General features: G+C 52.3%; 1 protein-coding gene across 5 annotated transcripts in view; it reads left to right on the top strand.

Moving 5' to 3' along the window:
- ECE1 (endothelin converting enzyme 1) overlaps window positions 1-24,037 on the top strand; it is a 113,272-nt gene extending 89,235 nt beyond the window's left edge. For 4 of the 5 annotated variants that reach the window (XM_027060171.2, XM_053208472.1, XM_027060173.2 and 1 more), the window contains 11 exons: window positions 1,908-2,050; window positions 3,310-3,424; window positions 8,014-8,124; window positions 9,405-9,503; window positions 9,998-10,075; window positions 11,588-11,691; window positions 15,913-16,023; window positions 16,707-16,774; window positions 17,594-17,784; window positions 20,711-20,806; window positions 21,466-24,037. In XM_027060171.2, coding sequence (XP_026915972.1) covers window positions 1,908-2,050; window positions 3,310-3,424; window positions 8,014-8,124; window positions 9,405-9,503; window positions 9,998-10,075; window positions 11,588-11,691; window positions 15,913-16,023; window positions 16,707-16,774; window positions 17,594-17,784; window positions 20,711-20,806; window positions 21,466-21,642 — 1,293 coding nt within the window. In that variant the 3' untranslated portion in view covers window positions 21,643-24,037. The remainder of the gene's footprint in view (window positions 1-1,907; window positions 2,051-3,309; window positions 3,425-8,013; window positions 8,125-9,404; window positions 9,504-9,997; window positions 10,076-11,587; window positions 11,692-15,912; window positions 16,024-16,706; window positions 16,775-17,593; window positions 17,785-20,710; window positions 20,807-21,465) is intronic. The other variant, XM_053208475.1, reaches the window with a different exon arrangement.
- Window positions 24,038-24,308: the final 271 nt, after the last annotated feature.

Raw genomic sequence — 24,308 nt, 5'->3', positions numbered from 1 at the left:
TCATTAATTGTATAAACAACTCCAATTAGATTCAAAAGTTGTGCCACTTGAAAGACATCACGCTAAGTGAAACAAACCAGTCACAGAGACAAATACTGTATGGTTCCACTTACACGAGGTAGCGGGAGCCGCCAAATTCATAGAGACAAAAAGTAGAATAATGGTTACTGGGGGCCCAGTAGGGAGGGAACTAGGGGGGGTTCTTGTTTAATAGGTGCAGAGTTTCAGTTTTGCAAGATGGAATCTGGAGATGGACGGTGACGGTACTTAATGTCGCTGAACTGCATGCTTAAAAATGGTTTCGAGGGGCGCCTGGGTGGCGCAGTCGGTTAAGCGTCCGACTTCAGCCAGGTCACGATCTCGCGGTCCGGGAGTTCGAGCCCCGCGTCAGGCTCTGGGCTGATGGCTCAGAGCCTGGAGCCTGTTTCCGATTCTGTGTCTCCCTCTCTCTCTGCCCCTCCCCCATTCATGCTCTGTTTCTCTCTGTCCCAAAAATAAATAAACGTTGAAAAAAAAATTTTTTTTTAAATGGTTTCGATGGTAAACTTTATGTTTGTGTATTTGACCACATTTAAACCCAGAAGTTGTGCAAGTTTGTAACCAAAACAATAAGTGGAACCTGGAGAGAGCTCAGCATGCCTGGAGGCTGCCTGGTGGGCAGTGGAGGAAGGCTGTTGTGGACACAGAGACCGTGCAGGCAGATGGGCTCTGCGCAGTGGGGCTGCTGCCGCTAGGCGGGCTGAGAGCAGGCTACCTGCTCGAAGCTGGGAGTTACTCGAAGCCGGAGTGCAGAGGGAGCTCTGGCATCGGCCGTCGTTTTAAATGATCTTACAGGCACCTGGGTGGCTCAGTTGGTCAAGCATCTGACTCCTGGTTTAGGTTCAGGTCATGATCCCAGGGTTGCAAGGTGGAGGCCCGTGTCGGGCTCTGTGCTGAGGGTGGAGCCTGCTTAGGATTCTCTCTCTCTCTCTCTCTCTCTCTCTCTCTCTCTCCCCCACCCCCTGGCCTCTCTCCCCAGCTCATGCACTCTCTCTCTCTCTCTCTCAAAAATAAAAATAAATAATAAAAAATAAATGATCGTAAAATAGAGCTGACCAGCCAGCCTCCTGTGCATCAGCAGAGCGGGGGGCTTTTCCTTTCTCGCTGGAGGTTGTCAGTCTAAGCTTATTTTTTCAGATCCCGTGCCCAAGAAAAATCACCTGTGGCCCGAAGCATTTGCACATTATACTGCTATCATTCTCGAATTTACCGGTCGTATAGCCTAATCACCTAGTAATTGGTATTATGGAAGTGCATGTTGAATGGAACAGACAGCATTAACCTGTTTAATCCTTACACTAACCCCATGGTGTGAGTTCTGTTATGATGAGGAGATCCCTTTTCAGACGAGACCCCGAGGCACAGAGTGGTTCATCCACTTACTCAAGGTTACACAGCTAGTAAGTAAGAGAGCTGGAATACGAACCCAGGCGGTTTGGCTCTGGACGCTACACAGCTTTCCGTTATAGGCCCGTCTGGGCTCAGTTTCTTCATCGATACACTGGGGACAGTGGCGCCTCCCACCGAGGCCTCTCATGAGGTCCCGCTGAGAGAAGAAGACGTGTGTCGTTTGCAGTGGTACCTGGCACAGGAGGGACTTGCAGAATGGTAGCTACTGCTGCTGTCACTGTGTCCCCTTTATTCCATCCCAGCTCCGTTTCAAGTTGAAGTTGGTGTTTGGCTCCTTAGAATTCTGTCGAGAGCATCTCTGACAAAAGCCAGAGACCTCAGTTCGACATCTGCACAGGGCGCTGTCCGTGCCCAGCTCTTCGGAGGCATGGTGCCGCCTTCCTCGGAAGAGCACCCTGGAGCCTTGGGCGTGGAGGAGAAACAGCCCAGCCAGAGTCACACGGTCTCTTCCCTTCCAGGCCTTGGCGCCAGCCATCAACTGGCTGCCCTTTCTCAACACCATCTTCTACCCCGTGGAGATCAATGAGTCCGAGCCTGTTGTTGTCTACGACAAGGAGTACCTGGGGCAGGTCTCCACCCTCATCAACAACACGGACAAATGGTAAGGGACGGCCAGGCAGCCCTTGGGGTCACACCTTCCCGCTGCCGCTGCTGTCCTCTTCTCCCGCCAGATAGGTGTGGCCAGCGGGTGACAGACTGACTCAGGAGCGTGGGCCCTGGGGAGAGGCAGCCCTTCAAATCCCAGCCCCTCCCCCCACCAGCTCTGTACCCTTGGGCAAGTTTCTCGCCCTCTCCTGGTTCATGCTCCCCATCATAAAATGGGGCTGGAAACAGCACCTACCTTGTAGGGATCCCAGAGCCGAGTGAGAGTATGACTTGGAATGGGGCTCGGTGAATGTTCGCTCATATTTGTAGCTAATACTTCTGATTTTTTTTAATTTTAAAGATTTTTTGGAGAGGTTTTTGAAAACTACAGAAAAAATAGAAAAAACTTAAACTTACCCAAACACTGCTGTTGATTCTATGGGGTGTGTGTGTGCGCACGTGTGTGAGGGAGAGAGAGGTGAATTTTCTAATACATGGTTCCTTTTTTCCCCATTGTTGTGACCACATGTGTAATCTGCTTTTCTCTTGACCTTTGTCAAGAGCATTTTCCCCATGTTATCCCGCACTCTCTGTGGACCTCATTCTTCACGGCTGCACAGTATTCCACCAAGTATACATATGATTATTTACTCAACCCTTCCCCTATTGTCAGACATTTAGGTTGGTTCCAGTTTGAGGCTAGATGCTCACTGTTGTGAACATCTCTTTGTACCAAGGTGGCTTCTTTGCAAAGGTGACAACAGCCACAGAGCATTCTCTGTGCCCTGAGGGAGGGGGCAGTGAGCTCTTTCACGCAGTCCATGGAGGAGCTGGCCAGGGCTTCCTTTCCTGCCCCTCCTATTCTTAAGGCCCCTTTCCTGACGCTGGCCCTCTGGCCGGGACATCTCCAAGCTGGGGACATGGCAGCCTCCTCCCTGCTCCAGCCCAGCAGTACACAGCATCCAGGGGGCATCTCCATGCTGCTCTTCCACGGCTTCCAGACAAAAAGCAGCTATGCAACAAGCGTGTATTGAGGACGTGTGATGTACAAATCACCTCCCTAGGCACTGAGGGGTTTTCAAAAGAGGACCCAGGCTCTGCCTTGAAGAGCTGACATTCCCCGTAAGTGAGCAGTAACCTGCCAGACTGGGGCAGGTCTGGGAAAGAGCCTGCTAGCCGAAGGCCGGTTCTGAGCGCCCCCTAAAGGTCAGTGGGGGAAGTGCTGTGATGCTCTCAGCTCTGGGCCCTTCTGAGCGGTCTGATCTCTTGCCCCAGCCTGCTCAACAACTACATGATCTGGAACCTGGTGCGGAAGACAAGTTCCTTCCTTGATCAGCGCTTTCAGGACGCCGACGAGAAGTTCATGGAAGTCATGTATGGGACCAAGAAGGTGAGCCTCTGTGACTGCATTCCTATGCACGTGCTGAGTACCTACTGTGTGCCAGGCCCTGGGTTGGAGGCTCTTGTGACCTTAGTGTCCTCTAGGGCCGTGGAACTCATGAGGGAGGATCTAAGCTAGCTGGGGATGGACAGAAGCTTCCAGAAGGAGATGATTACATCCAATCTTAAAGGGTAAAGATGAATCTTAGAGAGTTAGCTACTTTACGGCAAAAGGTGGCTTCTGTTTTCTTCCTTCCAACTCCTTCTCGATGCTGGTGATAATAAACGCTTTCCTGTAACTCCAGTGATCTTAATATCCCTATGAGGTGGGTGTGATCATCATCCCCATTTTATACAGGGGACCTCCAGTAATACTGCTGCTTCTCCATAAACATAAAACACTCAGTGCAGCACCTGGTTCATGGTAAGTCCGCACATGTGTTCACTGCTGTCATGCTCCCTGGCCCCGAGGGCCCATTCTCCCAGAGGTCCCAGGGCTCCAGGACCCTCACTCCCCCCTCTCAGGGCCCCACCCTAGGTGGGAAGTTTCCCAGACACTTCCACTTTTTCCCCAAGGAGGTCACCCTCTCATTCATGTAGCCCACAGACATGTATTCATAGGACATGAGTCCCTTGTGGGAACACAGAGACAAGTGAGGTGGCATCTGTGCCTCAAGAGCCCACATCGTGAGGTCCTCATATGTGCTGATGGGACGCACACCAAGTCAGGGCCCCAGGGAGGTGCCCCAGCCATAGACCAATAGAGGGCGAGGTGCTAAGCTTGCCCAGTGCACCCACCCAGGACAGCAGCTAGCAAGACCCCAGGGGACGGGCAGAGCTGGCTCCGGCCGCCCTGCCCCCATGGCCCTTCCTAGAGTCCAGTGTAGTAGACAGAGCCGGATAAGGGCTGGCAGAGAATGGTGGGATGTGGGTGCTGGCCTCCGGTCCTAGAGCTCATCCTGGGAAGAGTTCTCCTTTTCTTTACCCTCCCCATATATACCCACCTCTGGCAGGAAGGGGACGGAAGGAGAGGGTGGCTGGGAACAGGCCCTGCTCCTGACAAGAGGGGCCTCTGAGGGCACCAAAGGACCTCAGCCATGAGAGCCACGTGGCCCTGCAGAGAAGGACCAGGGGAAGGATTGGCTGCTTTGCTCAGCTGACCCGCCTTCCTGCTCCACCTGTACCTACCTTGGACCGGCCCTGGGTGAGCCCTGGGTCACAGACATGACGAGACATGGACTCTGTCCCCTGGAGCACTTGGCTTCCCACGGGACTTTATTCAGGAAGGGTCTGACCAGGACTGGGGATGGTAGTTACAGAGATGCCTCTGTGTGGGGATCATGTACCTGCATCATTGCTTACCCACTGGGTACAGATGAGGAAATGGGCTCTAGGTGGTGAAGGGTTTCCCAAGTCACCCAGCAAGGAGGCAGCCAAACTCCAATTCAAACCCAGCTCTGGATGACGGTGACATCTTGGCACTTTCAGCCACTCACTAATGCTAACGATGATCATCATCATAATAAAAGACATCATTACTAGATGTTGCCTTTTGTAGGCATTATGTCACCAAGTTCCTATAACAGCTCTGTATGTTCGGAACTATTATCATCAGCCCATTTTATAGATAAAGAAACTGAGGCTCCATGAGGGGAAAGGACGATTCAAAGTCACACAGCTCATTAGTGGCGAGTGGGTTCTCAAACCTAGCACAGTTGATTCCACAGCCCCCACCCGAACTCTGCTCCACTCAGCCTCTGCTCTGCAGAAGCCAGAAGTCAAAATTGAGCTTCCTGGTGGTTGCCAGGGGCTGGGGGCAGGGAGGCGGGCATGGGGAGTTGTTCAATGGGTAGTTGTTCAATGGGCGTGAAGTTTCACATTTGCAAGATGAAAAGTTCTGGAGATTGGTTGCACAGCAATGTGAATATGCTTAGCACCACTGACCTATACACTTAAAGCAGCTAGAATGGTAAATCTTCTGTGTATTTTACCATGATAGGTAGGTAGGTAGGCAGGTAGGTAGGTAGGTAGGTAGGTAGGTAGGTAGGTAGATAGATACATAGATACATAGGGAGAGCTTCCCTGGGCGAGTCTCAGAGTGCAGGGTGCTGCTCTAATCAGTGGGATGCTAAGAGCTGGTGGAGCCCAGAAAGGCTTTGCCAGAAGCCAGGGCAACTGGGAGCCCCTAGAGGTGGGAGGCTATGAGCCAGGGTCACAATATGCCCCATGCATGGTATACGGAAACAGCACAGAACTTTGGTCAGAAGATCTGTGTTTGAAATGCTTCTTCTAACCACACAGCCTTGGGCAAATCACTTCATTGGAGCAGAAGACTCAGTCTTCCCAAATATAAAAAGGAATACTTAATCCCTGCCCTGCCCTACTGACCAGGGCACCGTCTGGGATTACACAAAGGTGTTCCCACAAAGTCTGTCCTAAAGGCTAAAGCACTCCACACCCTGCACTTTATCTGCAAAGAGGAGCACAGAACCTGCCTCGTGGGGTTATTATGAGGATTATATGAGCTGTGGCCCACATTATGAGGATTATATGAGCTACGGCCCACACCTGATAAACACTCAGCTGGCACACACTAGTCTTGCTGCCATTGTTGCTGTTATTATGTGTCTGACTCTCCCCCTGGGTGCTCTGGGCGTTTCTATTGAGCCCCTTGAAGGCAGAGCTCACGGCTGATTCACCTCTAGGTTCCAAGCACCTAGCGCCCTCAGGGTGCAAAAGAACTGCCCAGAGAGCACTGGGCATGTGAATGAATGAGGGAGCGAATGAATGAATGGGTTTATGCAAAAGCTCTCCTGAGAAGGCAGTAAGACTCAGCCCCTGACTCAGCCATCAGGGCCTAGGGCCCCCACGGAGCCTGGGAGTTCGAGTTCCCCTCCCCCCCCCCCCCCCCCCCCCGGTCCTGACCTTCTGCGTGGGTGGCCTCGGCCAGATCTGGGCACAGCCATGTCCAGCTGTGGGAGGGCACAGCATCTAAATGGACACATGGGTGGGAAAGCTTAAAAGAACTTGGGCCACTCAACTTGTGGAAGGCTGAGATGCCTTTTACTTCCTCCCCTTCTTCCTTCTTTCCTGGAAGAAATTTCTTTAAGGTAGAATTTACGTACCGTAAAATGAACGGGGTACACGAAGTACACAGTGTAGCGAGTTTTGACAAATGAAGTCGCCCATGTAACCAGCACCCCAATCAAGATAGAGAACATTCCTGTCACCCACTTACCCAGTGTCCTTGGAACAGAAGGTTCCTTCAGTCCCCCAAGTGGGTGTGGACAGGTGTGGGTGGGATTGCACACTGTGGGCTCTTTCATGTCTGGCTGCTTTTGCTCAGCTAATAGCTGTGAAATGCATCCATATTGTGTGTCACACTCCTTCCGGTTGCCAAGTAGTGTGCTGTTGTATAAAAATACCACATTTTGTTTATCTGTCTGCCTGTTGGTGGGCATTTGCTTGTTTTCAGTTGGAAAACTATCATGAAGCAGGCTGCCCCAAGCCTGGTGGTTGTTACCACCTGTTCTTCAGGGTCAGGAGGCCACACGATGGATTTACACGAGCAGGGTGAGCAGGGCCACCACTCATGATCACGGGGACCATGCACAGCCAGCAGGCTGGTGGGGCAGGAGAGCAAGCGGGGCTCGAACCAGCGTGTGTGTGCTTCCCCTGAGCTCTGTGGGGCTACGGCCTAAGGCCACCCATTTCCAGCTCCCCATAGGTGCCCTGGGGGCTGGTGGGCTGGTGGGCTGGCAGGCTTGTGGGCAAGACCACAGGCTACCAAGGCATCTGCGTCCTGCAGCATCACTGTGCTGGTCCTTCCTCTAGGAGGCTTTAAATGGGGTTGGGTCCTAAAGCGTCTGGGTGGCCCAGCCGGTTAAGCATCCACCTTCGGGTCAGGTCATGATCTCACAGTTCGTGGGCTTGAGCCCCGCATCTGGCTCTGTGCTGACAGCTCAGAGCCTGGAGCTGCTTTGGATTCTGTGTCTCCCTCTCTCTCTGCCTCTCCCCCACTCATACTCTGTCTCTCTCTCTCTCTCAAAAAATAAACAAACATTAAAAAAGAAAATGGGGTTGGGTCTGGCCTTCTGGGAAGGTTTTCCTGTTGCACAAGAATAGACACAGTAATTTCTCAAGTCTTTGCCACCAGGATTCTTAGCCTCCCCCAGGGGGCAGGGCGAGGTAGGGGTTGGGGGTGGGGCGTGCGATCAGGCATGTCAGAGTTCTGTCACTGTAACACCCCTCGCTCGCTGTGGGACCCTGGACCGCCGACTTCCCCTTGCAGAGTTTCTGTGTCTGTTTCCTCATCTGTCAAGGCCCACATCCCTGCCTTCCAGGTTCGTTCTGATGGCTCCTTAAGATACCATTTATGACATGCTGTACACAGAGCCTGGCATTCAGGAAATCATAGATGGCAGCGATGAGGAATATTCTGTGGCCTCTTGATCTAGTGCCTAAAATAACTTCCACTGCGTCAGAAAAGGTCTCCTGGAGGTTCTGGAAGGAAGCAGCCCCAGCCGCTGCTGCCTCCTGGACGGACAAGGGTTGGGAAGAAGGACAGGACCAAGTAACCCCTGTCCCTTGTGTTTCCAGACCTGTCTTCCCCGGTGGAAGTTCTGCGTGAGCGACACAGAGAACAACTTGGGCTTCGCCCTGGGCCCTATGTTTGTCAAAGCGACCTTTGCGGAGGACAGCAAGAGCATAGTGAGTGCCTCGTCTTGCACACAGGCTGTGACGTCGCACCTGCACTGGCCCTTCATGAACCTGACAGCCCACACTTCTGTCTGCTCTGGACCTTTCCTACTCCAGGCCAGGGCTCCAGCCTTAACTCAAAGTTCCTGTTTTCTGAAGCCTTGAATGCCAGGAGTTATTTGGGATAGCTCTATAATTGAGTGGCAGGCACTGTAGCTGTATTGCCCTTTAACCCCGCAAGGCCATTCCGCCATCTCTGCCTCTACCTCCAAGGGGAATGAGGGGCCCAACGAGCTGGTGTTGGCAGAGCAGCTCTGGCCTGGAGGGTGACATTTTTCTTACCCTGTGGGTGACGGGTTTGTTCTGGACACGCAGAGGAACATCACGGCTAAGTGTGTGAAGACAGCCAGGCCCCAGTCCAGATCCTGGATCCATCACCTCCTGGTGGGGTGACTTGGGACAGTTTTTCTCCCTTCACCGTTTACTTGGAAGTGGGGCTGTCCATCCCGCGGTGGGAGACAAAATGAAATACCGCACACAAAACAAGGGCTCAGTGAGTGGTAGCTATTATATTATTATTATTATGTTATTGTTACAGTTTTTGTTCTTGATTTTAATTATGTAGATATTATCTGCAGTCAGATGTTAGCAAAGGGAGACTCCCATTCCTTAGGCGACTCGACTCGCCTGTGAGCAGCTGATACAGAATCTTCATCTAGTTCTGTCAGCCGTCAGCCCCTCTGCTCTTTCTGCTGCACGACTTCCTCCTCCCGCTCTAGCATCTTTGCCCTCCGGGTCTGCCTGTGACATTATCGCCCTCAAGAGAAGCTGGTCATCTCCAGCCTGAGCACAGCATTGCTGAGACTGCTTCTCAGAACTCGGGATCTGTAGATTTTAAAACCCATTCCATCAGTAAAGAAATCCTGTGGGCCAGTAAGTCTGAGAAAGACTAATAAGACTTTTACACTCTCCAGAAGAACCACAGTGCATGTTGTACGCCAAAGGTTCTGAAAAGTCCTGCAGAGGAGAGATTTTTCCAGCTTCCCCAAAGCTTGTCCTACGTATATTTGGCCATGGAGTTCTGTTTATGGAGGTCCAGTCTTGTCCTGCAGGACTTAAGTGTTCTGAGGAACAAGGTTGGGGAAGTGGCGGGGGCTCCCCTTCTTCGCCCAGCACTCACAGCCTGAGGTTTTGAGCTGTGATCTGAGTTTCGACTCTGGCCCAGGGCCTCCCTTCTGCCTGGGGTGTCTGTCCAGTGCCCAGACCTCACTGGTCAGCTTCTCTCTCCTCAGGCCAGCGAGATAATCCTAGAGATCAAGAAGGCATTTGAGGAAAGCCTGAACACACTCAAGTGGATGGATGAGGACACTCGGAGATCAGCCAAGGAGAAGGTGAGGCTGGCCCGGTGCCTGAAGGGATGGCTGAGGCTTCCCGCCCGTGGGGCCACAGCCACGGACGGAGGAGGGTGCGTGAAGGGAGACCAGTCCCAGCTAGTAAGCCCAGCGTGGACGCTGTCCTGCCCTCAGGGGGTGAACAGTCCAGCAGGATGGAGGGACAGCCTTGACCACATGATTGCATTAATAACTGTGTAAAAACAGACCGTGTTGAGCACGTGAGAGAAAAATGCAGGGAGATGTGACATGTCTAACGAAGAGGGAGGGACTTGATAGAGTCCAGCAGGGGACAGCCAGCAAAGGCTTCCCTCGGGACGTGACATTTAAGCAGAGGGCCAAAGGGTAAGTAGAAGTCAGGCAAGAGAGGAACCTTTCCAGAAAGAGATGTGGAAACCCCAAGCAGGAGGACCTGCCCGTGTCCCTTTGGTCCAGAGCCCAAGGCCAGCCAGCCCTGCTGAGCGCTCAGTGTCCACCGTATCTCTCCTGTCTAGGCAGACGCAATCTACAACATGATAGGCTACCCCAACTTCATCATGGACCCCAAGGAGCTCGACAAAGTGTTCAATGACGTGAGTGGCTCCCACCCTGCCCCCTTGCGTTCCCAGATGCCCCTGGAGGTCCGCAGTTGGGGACGAGCAGAGGCAGGCTGGGTCCAGGTGGGATGCTGGAGGCACCTTGACTGTCAGGACATCTCAAGATGCGGTGGTGGGAGGTGTGGGGATGGGTTCTCTGCTCCTCCCCTCCTGGGCCCGCCTCCCCCGAGCCTCTGTCAGTCAGAGTCAGTGCCAAATGGTGCCACGTGCCCTGCCAGACACTCCATTTCATGGGCAGCTCCATTGGATGAGTGGGAATCATGGAGGTGAGCAGACCCTGGAAGGCACAGACAGAATTGATGCCCCTAAAATATCAGGGAGCCCCTCATACCACCTTTTCCTTCCCAGGCCCCCAAGTTGCCTCCTCTCCCCAGGGGCCTCCCCCACCTTCCCAGAAAAACCTGGACCTCATTTGGACCTTAAATGCTAATGGGAAAGAGGAAGCATGAATCCCAAATGCACATTTAAGCTTAAATGAGGCAACAGGGGTGCTTGATATATTCCTGGGAGTTGGAACTTTTGGCAGGTCATTCCTTTAAATGGATTGTATTTCTGCCCTGAAAGATAGTTTTATATCTTTTTGTGATTGAAATTTGTGAATTCAGGCATTTTTGCAATTATAATAACCTCTCATCATGGCTCTATTTAAAACCCAAGAATATTAAAACTACTTCTGAGAATATGGGACTGACTCATTCTGCAGCGTGTTTCCTTCAGAATAATTTAAGATGCCCCAGGGTGTCACAATACAGGATCCAGAGGCTCTTGCGGACAGCCCACAGGATCAGAGTCCTGTCCCCAGGGCCCCAGCATCTTTCCAGAGCTCTGACGAGAAGCCAGAAAGCCCTGGAGCCGATCTGAGGGAGAACCTTGCCCCCTGAAAAGAGCTGAAAGGCTGGGCTCAGTGCTAAGGAAAATGTGCAGTGATGCCTGTGCCCTGACATGTCAGAGACAGATCCCGGCTTGATTCATGTGCTATCCAGAGTGGTAGCTACAAGCCACTACTGTTTAATTAATTAAAATCTAAATACATTAAAATTTAATTAAATGTAAAAGTCACACTAGCCACGTTTGAAATGCTCAGTAGCCACATGTAGCTGGTATCTACCATACGGGATAACACAGGCATAGAACATGTCCCTCATCATGGATTGGACAGCACTGGAGGGATTTCCTGCCTAAGGCCCAGGCGCTGCTGCAGGCCGTGATACTGCTTGGTATCGAGCGGTCCTGGTGAAGTTCTTACCGTGTCCTCGAAAGGGAGAGGGGAGGGTGCCGGGCCCCAGCAGGGTCAGGGCCAAGGCAGGAAGCCACCAAGCCTGCAGTCCCGAGCCCTCCATTCCATCCTCTGACCTGTGGACCCATCCCTTAACCTCGTGGGGTCTCAGCTTCCTCAGTTTTAGAAGAAGGGGTTTGCCTTTCGAGGAGCCGGGGGGCCTCCTGGCCTGGATACGCTCTGATCTTGTGATTTCGCTTCCTCTTGTCCAGTACACGGCAGTTCCGGACCTCTACTTCGAGAATGCCATGCGGTTTTTCAACTTCTCCTGGAGGGTCACTGCTGACCAGCTCAGGAAAGCTCCCAACAGAGACCAGTGAGTCCCTGGGCCTTGCTGGGAGGAAGTAGCTCCCAGAACACAGGGTGCTCTGGGCTGAGCTTGCCTTTGTCGCACATGCACCACGTGCCCACCGTGACTCTCCTGAGTGCCATCTGAGGAGTGGGTACCGTGGTTTTCCCACTTTTCAGATGCAGAGACCAGGGACCAAGGAAGTGTGCCCAGCCAGGAGCTGGGACTGGCCCAGGTCTGTGTGCCCCCGGTGCCCAGCCTGTTGGCAGAGTAGTGGCCTCTAGACTTGAGCGGCCCGGCCTCACATCCTGGTTCCACAGCTTCAGTGTTTAGAGCCTTTGCCTTGTTATCTGCAGATAAGATGGGAGGAGCCCATGGACAGTCAAGTGTGAGAACTTCGCAGGAGTGTCTGGCCCAGAGGAGGCCCTCGGTTAGGGAGGATTCCAGACGGGCCCCCAACAGCTGTGGTTCCCAAACCTCACTGCATATCAGGACCCTCTGGGGAAGTTGTGTGTGTGTGTGTGTGTGTTTTCCTGAGGAAGGTTTTTTTTTGTTGTTTAATGTTTATTTGTGAGAGGGAGACTGCGCATACGCACGTGGGAGGGGCAGAGAGAGAGGGAGACAGAGGATTCCAAAGGGACTCTGCGCTGACAGCAGAGAGCCCGATATGGTATTCGAACTCACGAACTGTGAGATCATAACCTGAGCCGAAACCAAGAGTTGGACGTTCAACCCACTGAGCCACCCAGGCGCCCCTCCTGGGGAAGTTTTTTTAAATACAGCTTTCGCCTGGACCTCAAACCTTCTTAAAATAATCTGGAATGAGCTCTGGCATCTGTCATTTTTTGAGCAGTCTCCTTGGAAAAATCTTCTGTTGTCAACGCAGCTCTAGTTCTCAAAATAAGCTCCCTCCACGCCGAAAACATTTTGCAGAATAAATCTTACCAAGGTGGAAGCAGCTTCTCTTTGCCTCTGGTGCCCCCTCGTGGCCAACCGAGGTTTGAACATCTCTGTTTCCTCTGTCTCCAGACTATGGCACAGATACTGCCACAAGGTTCCGAATTTATCTGAAGTCTTTAATTTAACTTAAAATTTATCATTTAAATTCTGCCTCCTGCCCATTCATGTAACCATGTGTTTTTAAAAAATATGAATTTTCAGGGACGCCTGGGTGGCTCAGTCGGTTGAGCATCCGACTTCGGCTCAGGTCATGATCTCACGGTCTGTGAGTTCGAGCCCCGCGTCAAGCTCTGTGCTGACAGCTCAGAGCCTGGAGCCTGTTTCAGATTCTGTGTCTCCCTCTCTCTCTGCCCCTCTCCTGTTCATGCTCTGTTTCTCTCTGTCTCAAAAATAAACATTAAAAAAATTTTTTTTCTTTAATTAAAAAAAAAATATGAATTTTCAATTTCCCAGTATCTTTCCATGGCTTCAGTTACCCACCAACACATCTCTGTGGCGCTTACCTGGAGGAGACAGAGTGAACTGTCTAAGCTCTTGGAGAAAACGTCCTTCCTGTCTCACTCTGCTCCTTTTTTTTTTTTAAGTTTATTTATTTTGAGAGAGAGAGAGAGAGAGTGAGCGCCTCAGTGGGGGAGGGCAGAGAGAGAGGGAGAGAGTGAATCCCAAGCCGACTCCACATTGTCAGCGCAGAGCCTGATGCAGGACTCGAACTCACAAAACGTGAGATCATGACCTGAGCTGAAACCAAGAGTTGGACACAACCAACTGACTCAGGCACCCCAGCACTCCACTCCTTACTGAACTTCCCCCCCCAATACCAGAAAAATTATCAAGTGGACAGATGTTTCTACCACTAGGTTCCCTTCTACATTCTTTGTTTTTAAATTTTTTTTTAGGTTTTATTTTTTTAACTAATTGTGCACCCAACATAGGGCTTGAACTCACAACCCCGAGATCAAGAGTTGCACGCTCCACCCACTGAGCCAGCCAGGCACTCTGCCCCACTTCTACACTCTTGAAAAATTATTGGACCCCAAAGAGTCATTTTTGTATGGCGATTATATCAATTTATTATAAATGTTATTAAAAGGAACTATTTTCTTACAAAATATTTACTGAGAAAAAGGTATTATTTTACTTTTTGCCTATTTCTTTGATATCTGGCTAAATAGAAGACAGCTAGATTCTTTATCTGACGCTGTGTTCAATCTACTGCAATATCTTGTTTTGAAATATATAAAGAAAACCTAGCTTCATGCAGACACGAAATTGGGAAAGGCAGGAATGCTTTAGTAGTCCTTTCTGATACTAGTGCACACTCTTTGTCGATACTACACCAAAACTCAGCAAGTAATAATTTGTTAAAGGTTAATCGCACTGTGGAACCTGAACCCATAGTCATGAACTTTTCCTACTCTGTTACACTAAAACCCATCAGTCTGTCTTGCACTTTGAATGGATCTTTTAGCCAGCCCTAATTTGTCACATCACACATCGGTCATTTGGGAAACAATGGCCCCGCTGACTTTTACATACCTTCCCCCCAAATCCACATTTGTTCATATCACTGTTGACCTCCTGAGAAAAGTCTTTAAGTATTGGGAAGCTGTCGAGTTTGGAGGGACTAATACAAGTTCTTGTAATTTTACTAATTAAGTAATTAATTTTGCTTGAAACTTCAAAGTGTCTTTTTAATTTTTAAAAAATTCTGCGGCGCCTGGATGGCTCAATCGGTTAAGCATCTGACTTCGAATCAGGTCATGATCTCAACGGTTCATGAATTCAGGCCCCTCATTAGGCTCCGTGCTCATCGTGTGGAGCCTGCTTGGGATTCTCTCTCTCTCTCTCTCTCTCTCTCTCTCTCTCTCTGCCCCTCCCCAACTCACAATTTCTCTCTCTCTCAAAATAAATCAATAAACTTAATTTTTTTTTTTTTTTTTTTAGTTTTTTAGGTTTTATTTTTGTAAGTAAGCTCTATACCCAAGCTCTGTTTTTGTAAGCAAGCTCATAACCCATAGATCAAGAGTTGCATGCTCTGGGGGGGCACCTGGGTGGCTCAGTCAGTTAAGCATCTGGCTTCAGCTCAGGTCATGATCTCACAGTTCGTGGGTTTGAGCCCTGCATCAGGCTCTGTGTGGACAGCTCAGAGCCTGGAGCCTGCTTTGAATACTGTGTCTCCCTCTCTCTCTCTGCCCCTTCCCTGCTTGCGCTCTCTCTCTCTCCCTCTCTGTCTCTCAAAAATAAGTAAATATTTAAAAAAAGAAAAAAAGATGTTCCTAAATGGGGCATCTGCATGGCTCAGTTCAGTTAAATCATTGACTCTTGATTTCAGCTCGGATCATGATCTCACAGTTCGTGAGTTCGAGCCCCCATTGGGCTCTGCACTCACAGTGTGGAGCCTGCTTGGGATTCTCAATCAATCTCTCTCTCTCTCTCTCTCTCTCTCTGCCTCTCTGCCTCCCCACCCACCCAAAATAAGTAAATAAACTTGAAAGAAAGAAAGAAAGAGAGAGAGAGAGAGAGAGAGAGAGAGAGAGAGAGAGAAGGGAGCAAGGAAGAAAGAAAAATGTTCCCAAATGGAATGGGGCTTTTTTTCCTGGTGAGGAGCACAGTGACCACTGGAGCAGCTGGTGCCCCTGTCTTGAGTCACACTTAGGCTCCAGCAACTTTACCCACTGTTGCAAATGTCAACATGTCACAGAGGCAAATAACGATTTAACATTATCATGAAAATAGCTTTGACCTTGCAGACCCCCCCCAAGGGAATTGAGGGCCCCTCCCAGTGTCCACAGACCAAACTTTCAGAGCTGCTTTGCAGCAGTGGTCCTTCCTTCCTTCCTTCCTTCCTTCCTTCCTTCCTTCCTTCCTTCCTTTCTTTTTTAATTTTAATGTTTGTTTTTGAGAGCATGAGCAGGGGAGAGGCAGAGAGAGAGGGAGACAGAATCCGAAGCAGGCTCCAGGCTCTGAGCTGTCAGCACAAAGCCCGACACAGGGCTTGAACTTACAGACTGTGAGATCATGATCCGAGCCGAAGTTGGATACTTAACTGACTGAGCCACCCAGGCGCCCAGCCGTGGCCTGTCTCTCTTTGTAAGAGGCTCACTGTTCCTCCGTGTGTGTGACATTGGATTTCACCAATCCCTTGCCTGCAGACAGTTGGGGTTTTTCTGGTTTTTCCCTCCAAAACAGTGATGCTAAGGATGTCCTTGTACTTGTGTGCACTTGGGGCCGGGGTTAAGGCTCCTGATATCCTCCAGACTGGCTGACCCCACCTGTGTGTCCTTGCAGGTGGAGCATGACTCCGCCCATGGTGAACGCCTACTACTCGCCCACCAAGAATGAGATCGTGTTTCCTGCTGGCATCCTGCAGGCGCCATTCTACACCCGCTCCTCACCCAAGTAGGATGCTTGGGGTGCTCCCGTCCCGTCTCCTTCCCCTGCCCCTCAGTGGACGCCCGGCCCAGCCCTGTGGCCCACAGCCACACTGAGTGCTCTTTGTCCCACTGGCCCGGGGAGCTTGGGACGTCCATTCCCCCCCCACCCCGCCCCGTGCTTCCCTCCAGGGGTCTCCAGGATCCAGAAGCCCTTGCAGAGTGGGGATCTGGGGGCATGTCATGGAGTCAGGAGCTCCATCTAGGGGAATGCCCCTCCAATGGTATCTTAGAGCCATCACGGCCGGGGAGGTGGAGGGGTGAGGGCCCTGTCTCACACAGACAAGGTATGGGGCCCTGAGTTTGAATCCCAGGTCTGCTCTTTGCTCACTGCGTGGCCCGTGGACAATGTGATCAAGCCATTCCAAGTGGTTGCTCATTCATAGATCGGTCATTAATGCCGAACCCTTTTGAGGGGACCAAAGAGGACAGTGCCGTTCTGTGGAGCATCACATACAGTGCTTGGCACCCATTGGGCACAGGCTGACCACAGCCCGCTTGCCCAGCCTCTCAGTGGCCTCAGGGGACTGGCTGGAAGTTCAAGCTGCAGCCATGTCCCTGCAGAGCGCCACAGGACCCTGCTGTTTCTCCAGATACAGGAAGCCGTGTCCCCTTGTGACATCACCCTCACTCTTGTTTCCTCCCCTCCAGGGCCTTAAACTTTGGTGGCATTGGTGTTGTCGTGGGCCACGAGCTGACTCATGCTTTTGATGATCAAGGTACGACTCCCTGGGGCCCCCTTCAGACCGGGCACATTGACTCCTGGCCCCAGTGCTTCTGCTTTGCTCTCGTCGCTTCCAACAGTCTGGAGGCAGATGGATCTGGGTTCAGTCCTAGCCCTGCCTCCTGTCATCTGAATGAACTTTAACAAATCCTGTCATTCTCCAGGCCTCCTCGTCCTTGTCTGTGAAGCAGGCATGGCAATTCCGACCTCATGGGGTGATTGTGGGGACTGTGTCAGACACAGGGGGTTCCTGGAAGGTGTCCCATACTCAGGAGTAGGTGTTAGTAGTCCTCAGGGAGCACAATTTCTCCTCCACTCCAGAGACTTCTCTGGCCCCACTGCCAGCAGAGGAGTTGAAGTCATTCGCCTCCTCATCAGAAAATGTCCAGAATTCTCATTCCCTCCTGCCTTGGGGATTCCAAGGCCAAAAAGGAAGAGGCGGGACTTTAGAGGCCGGGGCCTGTCTGTGACCCCAGTGCTGCTGACTCCATTTACCCCTTCCTGGGCTCAGGGAACAAGGCTCTTCGCCAGCCTTGACAATGACTCCTGCTCCACTGAAATTGTGGACAAGCTGACCCTTGGCCTGCATCCCGTTCCTCCATTCTCTCACTGCCACCTGCCACCCAGCCCGCCTGGCTCATCCTCCCAGCTCCTCTGGCCCCCAGACCGGCACCATCTCCCCAGTGCTGGTGGGTAGAAGGGAGGTGGGTGGGTGGAGCCATTTCTCACTGGGAGGAGAGGCTCTGTTAGCAGCTACGCGTGCCAGCTCTGCCTCTCCTTCCCCTTGACCTAACGCTCCCTTCTGAACCCACAGGACGAGAGTACGACAAGGATGGGAACCTTCGGCCCTGGTGGAAGAACTCGTCCGTGGAGGCTTTCAAGCAGCAGACCGAGTGCATGGTCGGCCAGTACAGCAACTACAGTGTGAACGGGGAGCCAGTGAACGGCCGGCACACCCTCGGGGAGAACATCGCCGACAACGGGGGCCTCAAGGCGGCCTATCGGGTAAGAGCTCACCCCCCGCACATGCCCCGGCCCAAGTCTGGGTCTGTGCAGGTGTCTCCTCAGTAAAGGGTCATTAGAGACCAGCTTGGGCAAACTGTAGCCACTCCATGAGCTGTTTCCCCGTCTGCAAAATGGGCGAGAACTGATGGAGAAGCTTGTGGAAGTCCCTAGCACAGAGCGTGGCACACAGAGGGCTTTCCAGCCTTAAGTCTGGCCCAACTAGGAGACATAGGAAAGGGCTTAGGCTGGACCTACCTGACGACCTTTTCAAGGAAAGCCACCACTAATTCAGACAGCAGTGGACCTGGGAGGGAAGGGGAGGGAAGGGACACCGTCATGGAGCCAGTTCCGGGTTCAAGTCCTGGCTCTGGAGTAAGTCACTTAGCCTCCTCGAGCCCCAGTGTGCTTGACTGTGAACACCTACTCCCTACATCGCTGGCGTGGCAGAACGTTGATACACATAGGGGCATATGGGTGGCTCAGTTGGTTAAGAGTCCGACTTCAGCTCAGGTCATGATCTCGCAGTTCCTGGGTTTGAGCCCCACGTCGGGCTCTGAGCTGACAGCTCGGAGTCTGAAGCCTGCTTCAGATTCTGTGTCTCCCTCTATCTCTGCCCCTTTCCTGCTTCGCTCTGTCTCTCTCTGTCTCTCAAAAGTAAATAAATGTTTAAAAAAAATTTTTTAAAAAGAAAGTTGGGCACAGAGTGACACTCCGAAAGGTCAGCTGAACTGGAAGGGAGAGAGAGCAGAGGCCACGAGAAGAGAAGGAGATGTCTCTCAAAAGAGCAATACAGAGCGTCCTTCTCACCGTGACAGTAAGAGCAGAAATAAATAAATGAGGTGCCATTTATTGAGGCCTTATTATGTGCCAGACTCTGCTCAGTACCCCCACAGTTTTACCATTAGGTATTACAGCCACCATTTTGCAGGTGAGGAAACTGAGCCCAGAAACACTCAGCAACCTGCCTGAAGTCCAGGAGTCAGTGAAAATGTACTGAAAACCTTCTGCCCACCATGGGCTGCCTTAGGCACTGGAGATTTTGTGCCAAGACAGACAGGAATCGTGCTCTCACAAAACTCACAATTTTGTGGGGCAGGGGAGGGGGAAGAAAGCCAATACACAAGTAAACAAATAAGATAATTTCAAGTACTGATAAGATGAAGAATATAAAATAGGGCAAGGTAGTGAAAAATAAGGGGGGAGGGTCGTCAGGGTAGGCCTTCTGGAGGGGATGACATTGGAATTGAGACCTTGAATGACGAGGAAGAGGCAGGGAAAGCTGGAATAGAATAGTACGTGCAAATGGACACAGCCCGGCATGGTCAAAGACGGGAAGACAGGCAGGGGTGGAGCAGAGGGAGGGGATGTTGGAGGAGTGATCGGGACCAGAGCTCACCAGGTCTGGGTCAACGGCTTAAGGAGCTTGGGTTTTGTTCTGTACAATGGGAGCTGCCGCACGATTTTTAAAAAGAAGAATGACACGATCTAATTTATCCTTTAAAACAAGGGTCAGCAAACCTACACCCTGTGGGCCAAATCCAGCTTTCAGCCTGTTTTTGCAAATAAAAAATTTAGGGGGACACAGCCAGGCCCGTTCACTTCCACGTTGTCTGCAGCTGCTTTCACACTGACAACGCCAGAACGGAGTAGTTTCAACTAGACCCTTTGGCCTCCAAAACTGAAACTATTTACTTCACGGGAAAGTTTGCCAACCCCCACTTTATGAGGATGGCTTAAGATGCTGTGTCAGGAGGGGATTGGAATTGGACCAGCTCGAGGCAAGGAGTCTAGTTAGAAAGCTGTTGTGAGATTATCCGGCAAGAGAAGGGATAAAGCCATGGCAAGGGTAAGAAGTGGTCAGATTTGGATTGTTTGGATGATTGAAAGAGAAGCTCAGGAGGCCTGGCTCCCTCGGTCAGAAGAGTGTGTGACACTTGATCTCGGGGTTGTGAGTTCGAGCCCCACATTGAATGTAGAGATTACTTAACGATAAAATCTGGGGCACCTGGCTCAGTCGGTTAAGCGTCCGACTTTCGCTCAGGTCATAATCTTGCAGTTCGTGAGTTTGAGCCCCACATTGGACTCTGTGCTGACAGCTCAGAGCCTGGAGCCTCCTTCCGAGTCTGTGTCTCCCTCTCTCTCTGCTCCTCCCCCCACTCATGCTCTGTCTCTCTGTCTGTCTCTCAAGAATAAATATTAAAAAATTTTTTAATAAAATCTTTTTTAAATTATTTATTTATTTATTCTGAGAGAGAGAGGGAGAGAGAGCAGGGGAGGCACAGAAAGAGAGGGAGAGAGAAAGAATCCCAAGCAGGTTCCATGCTGTCAGCACAGAGCCCGACGTGGGGCTCGATCCTACGAAATGTGAGATCGTGACTTGAGCTGAAATCAAGAGTTGAATGCTCAACCAACGGAGCCACCCAGGCGCCCCCAAAATAAAATCTTTAAAAAAAACAAAAGGAAGAAAGAAAAAAAGAGAAGCTCAAAGAACTCTGGGGCTGGAGTCTGAGTAACTAGGCGGTTGGTGGTACCATTTACTGTGGTGGGAAGGCGTATGCGTGTGCGTGTGCGTGTGCGTGTACAACCTCTCATTCTGCTGTGCCATGTTAGCTCTGGGATGCATCGTGGAAATCCAGCTGAAGCAGTTGAATAAACAAGTCAGGGAAGAGGCTGGAGCTGGAAGGAGGCACTTGAGAGCTGTGGGCGTGTCGGTGGTATCTAAGCCTAGGGTTGAACGGCGCTCCCCTTCAGGATGGGTGCGGGTGAAGATCACTCCTCTAGCCTGAGCCGAGGCCCAGACTCCGCAGTGTGAGTCCCCGCCCCAGCAGGGTAGAGCTTCCCGGGATCTCCCGCACCGGCCCTCCATTGTCGCCCTGTTTGCTCCTGTGTCGAGGGAGCCGCTGAGCTTTGTTTTCTCTGCTCCCAGGCCTACCAGAACTGGGTGGAGAAGAACGGGGCTGAGCAGACATTGCCCACCCTGGGCCTCACCAATAACCAGCTCTTCTTCCTGGGCTTTGCACAGGTGAGTTTGTTAGAGGAAAAAAACGCCAAACGCAGGCACTTTCTGCCATCTTGAAGCTCCAAGAGCTCTGAGAGCCAAAAGGCAAGTTCCCCTCAATTGATAACCTCCTAGTTCATTGGCCCGTCCATCGGGCATCCAGTTTGTAAGGTGAGCTTCCTGCCATTAGAGAAATCCAGTGAATGCCATCAAAAGGTCTCCAGTATCAGGTAGATGAGAGGACAGGTAAGTGCTAAGGGCCTCCTGGTTCAGGGGTTCTAGAAGTTTCCTAAACTCAAAATGCCCCAGGATGTCCCTTGAGTTGGCATTAATGTATAGTCTTCTGTTGGTGCCCAGAGCCATAAACAGTTTTTTGTTCTGCCCAGGAGGTGAGTGATGTGGACTCAGTTCAAGGTTTTCAGACTGGTTTTAGGGCAGAACCCTTTGTTCAGATGAAATCTAATGCAGAGGCCCAGGACAGACCCAGGTAACTGCAGTAGAGGATGCTGGGATGGGGGACATCCCAGCCCAGCGTCTCTTCCCCACACACTCGGCAGCCCCAGCTGACTCCCCAGGCTCTCAGAACCAGGCGGGGGCCCATCCCCCTACTGCCGTGGACGGGGGCAGTCTGGCAGCCTCAGGGCCCCATAGTGACCCAGCTTCTCCTTTGTTGCCTCACAAAGGTCTGGTGCTCTGTCCGCACACCCGAGAGCTCCCACGAAGGCCTCATCACCGATCCTCACAGCCCCTCCCGCTTCCGGGTCATTGGCTCCGTCTCCAACTCCAAGGAGTTCTCAGAACACTTCCACTGCCCCCCTGGCTCGCCCATGAACCCTCATCACAAGTGCGAAGTCTGGTGAGGGTGGGAGCACCTAGAGCCGAGACAGAGGATGAGCCCCCAGGTGGGGCCAACAAGGCCATCTCTCCATCCAGCGTCCAGGGCACCGCCCCGCCCCCCTGGCCACCCAGGGCCCCCCTACCCCGCACTGGAGGGTTTTCAGCCGGAACTGAGCCTACGATGTGGGTTCTCAACACAATCCGAGATTTGATCCCCTGTGAAGACCCTGGCATCCCAGGTACATGTGCGTCAACTCCAGTGGGCATTTGGGTATCAGGCTGGTTGCTCACCAGGCCTGGGCCCCACGCTGACAAGGACAGTGGACGCAACCCCCCGCCCACATCTGGAGCCAGAAGCACCAGAAATGCCACTGTGTCAAATGCTTTAAAGATATATTTTTGGGGAAACTATTTTTTAAACATTGTGGAATACACTGGAAATGTTCAGGGAAATAATGAGTTTAAAACACTTTTTTTTTTTTTTTTAAGGAAAGGATTGGTATATTTATTATATTCTGTTTTTCTAAATAACCTGTGGATAAGGGAAGCCCCACTGATTTACCCCTCTCCTCCTCACTCGCCGTGAGGTCGCCTGAGGCAGTCATCCCCAGCCACTGAGCGCGTCCCCAAGTAGAGAGCTGCCCATCCCTTGGCCTTTACAGTTTCAGCCTCTGTCACCTGGTTTTGCAGTCGCAGGGTGTAGAGAGGAGAGGTATGGAGGCCAGGAAGGGGCAGAGGCCAGCTCATGGGCACCGCCCCTCGCAGCTTGCCTGCCTCTGTCCCCAGAGTCCAACAGTGGGAACCCCAACTAGGACGGTCTGATCCCCAAAGTTGCAGCAGGGAATTGATGGCTGCAGCAGGATGAGGCCAGGTCATGGCCTTCAAACCCATCCTGGGGCACCCCGATGCCCTGGGCCTGGACAGCAGAAGGCCTGCAAGACCTGGCCCTCCATCAGATCCTCTCTGCCGTGCCGTAGATAGCCCCTCTCTGTCCCTCTTCTGGCCGCTGCATGTGTGTCCCAGGGTCTGGTTCCCTGTCTACAGCAGCCCTCCCAGCCCGGCCACTCCAGGGTCTGCCTTGCTGACCCGTTTCTGCAGAGGAAGGACAAAAAAGAAGACCGCTCTCCTGTCCCACAGGGCCCAGATCCTCCCTCTGAGCTCCGTCCTGCACCCCTGGCCTGGGCTTGGCTCCAGGGACCACATGCAGCCCCACCTGCCCTCCCTCCATCTCTAGTGCCTTATCTGAGGCTGCAGCCCAGGCTCTACCCCAAGGAGACAACCCCCTACCAGGTGCCCCTTTGCTTCCTCAGTGAAGCCTTCAAGTGTCCTGACTATAATGCAAGGCCATACCCCCTACTCCCAGTGCCCACAGAGCTGCCCCTCACGGCGCCCTGGGAGCTCTAGCCTACAGGGCAGTGGCACCAAGGTCAAGAATCTGAAGGACTCCTGAACTTGCCCTGAGCCCCATCCCACCCTCAGCCCCTTGGGTTGAATTGAGACGATACTTGTAACTAGAGGGACTCCTCATCTGGAGATGTTTTCAGCCAAGGCAGACTGAGGAAAAGGTTCCCCCAATGTGATCAGTCTAGCCTGTGGGGTCAGGGAACCAGGAGTGGCTTCCCTCCTTGAAACTGTGGTGCAGGAGCTCTCTCTGGGGGAAGCAGGCACCTGTGACTGAGGCCAGAGCAGCCAGTGCTCACCCTGGCTCTCCCTTCTCGGCAGCCCACGGCCTGGTCGTGCCCCGTCACCTCGCCCCGGAAGTTAGAATCCTCCCTGCCCAAGAGGGCCAGCCAGATCAGCCTCGGCACTGAGGTGGGGTGGGGTCCAGATGATGCCCCTGGTCCCCGCAAGCAGCAGTCCTGGTCACTTTTCAGAGACGTAGGTTAGGAGCCAGAGAAGGAGCTAGAGTTGGGGGCTTCCACACAGAGTTTGGATTTCCCAGCCCTAGTGCCCTCCAGGTACCTCCTCTACCCCCCTCGTCCTGCCTTCCCGCCTTCCCCGTGGGCGGTCACAGTCCTCAGGGGTGTCTGTCCTCACCTTGGGCTGGGACCTCCCAACCAGAAGCAAGTGTCCCAGGGCTGAGGGTCCAGCCAGAGGGAATGTAGACTACATTCATTTCTTCAGGGTGTCCTGGGAATAGGCAGGGGCCAAGGGGGAGGAGGGCTCAGGCCCAGCAGGGACAGAAGCAAAGGGATCACCCCCACTGTCCCTGCCGAGCTGAAAACAAGGCTGAGGAGGTGGACAGCTGCCCCGTGAGAGACCCCTCCCCTGAGGCCCGGGAGCCATAGGTCTGGCTTCTCTGCGGCTACTTGGATGTGGGGTTTGGGGCTGGGAATCTATTTTTTGTATTCTTACGTTTTGTGCTACTGTAGTTTCGGTGTGGCACTATTGTAACTGAAATAAACGACTTGTACCGAGCGCCATGTGACTGAGTGTGTGGCCTCCGAGGACAGTGCTTGGAGGCTATGGGAGGGCTCCTGGCCAGCACAGAGCTGCACACCGTCGCATGTGCATGGGGGCCAGCTGCACCCCTCCCCAGAGCAGAGGACTTGGACCCTGACAAGTGCCAGAAGGTTACTCAGTGCCTGTGCCCATCTGGCCGTCCTTCCTCCATCAATATGATCATGTGAGCACTCCCTGCTAGTGACAATGATGCATGTCCCCACTGTGCCCAAGGGGCATCCTAGAA

Source organism: Acinonyx jubatus, chromosome C1, assembly GCF_027475565.1.
Source record: "Acinonyx jubatus isolate Ajub_Pintada_27869175 chromosome C1, VMU_Ajub_asm_v1.0, whole genome shotgun sequence".
Taxonomy (NCBI): Eukaryota; Metazoa; Chordata; class Mammalia; order Carnivora; family Felidae; genus Acinonyx; species Acinonyx jubatus.
Note: the sequence above shows the minus strand (reverse complement) of the source record. Positions and strands in the feature narration are given on the sequence as shown.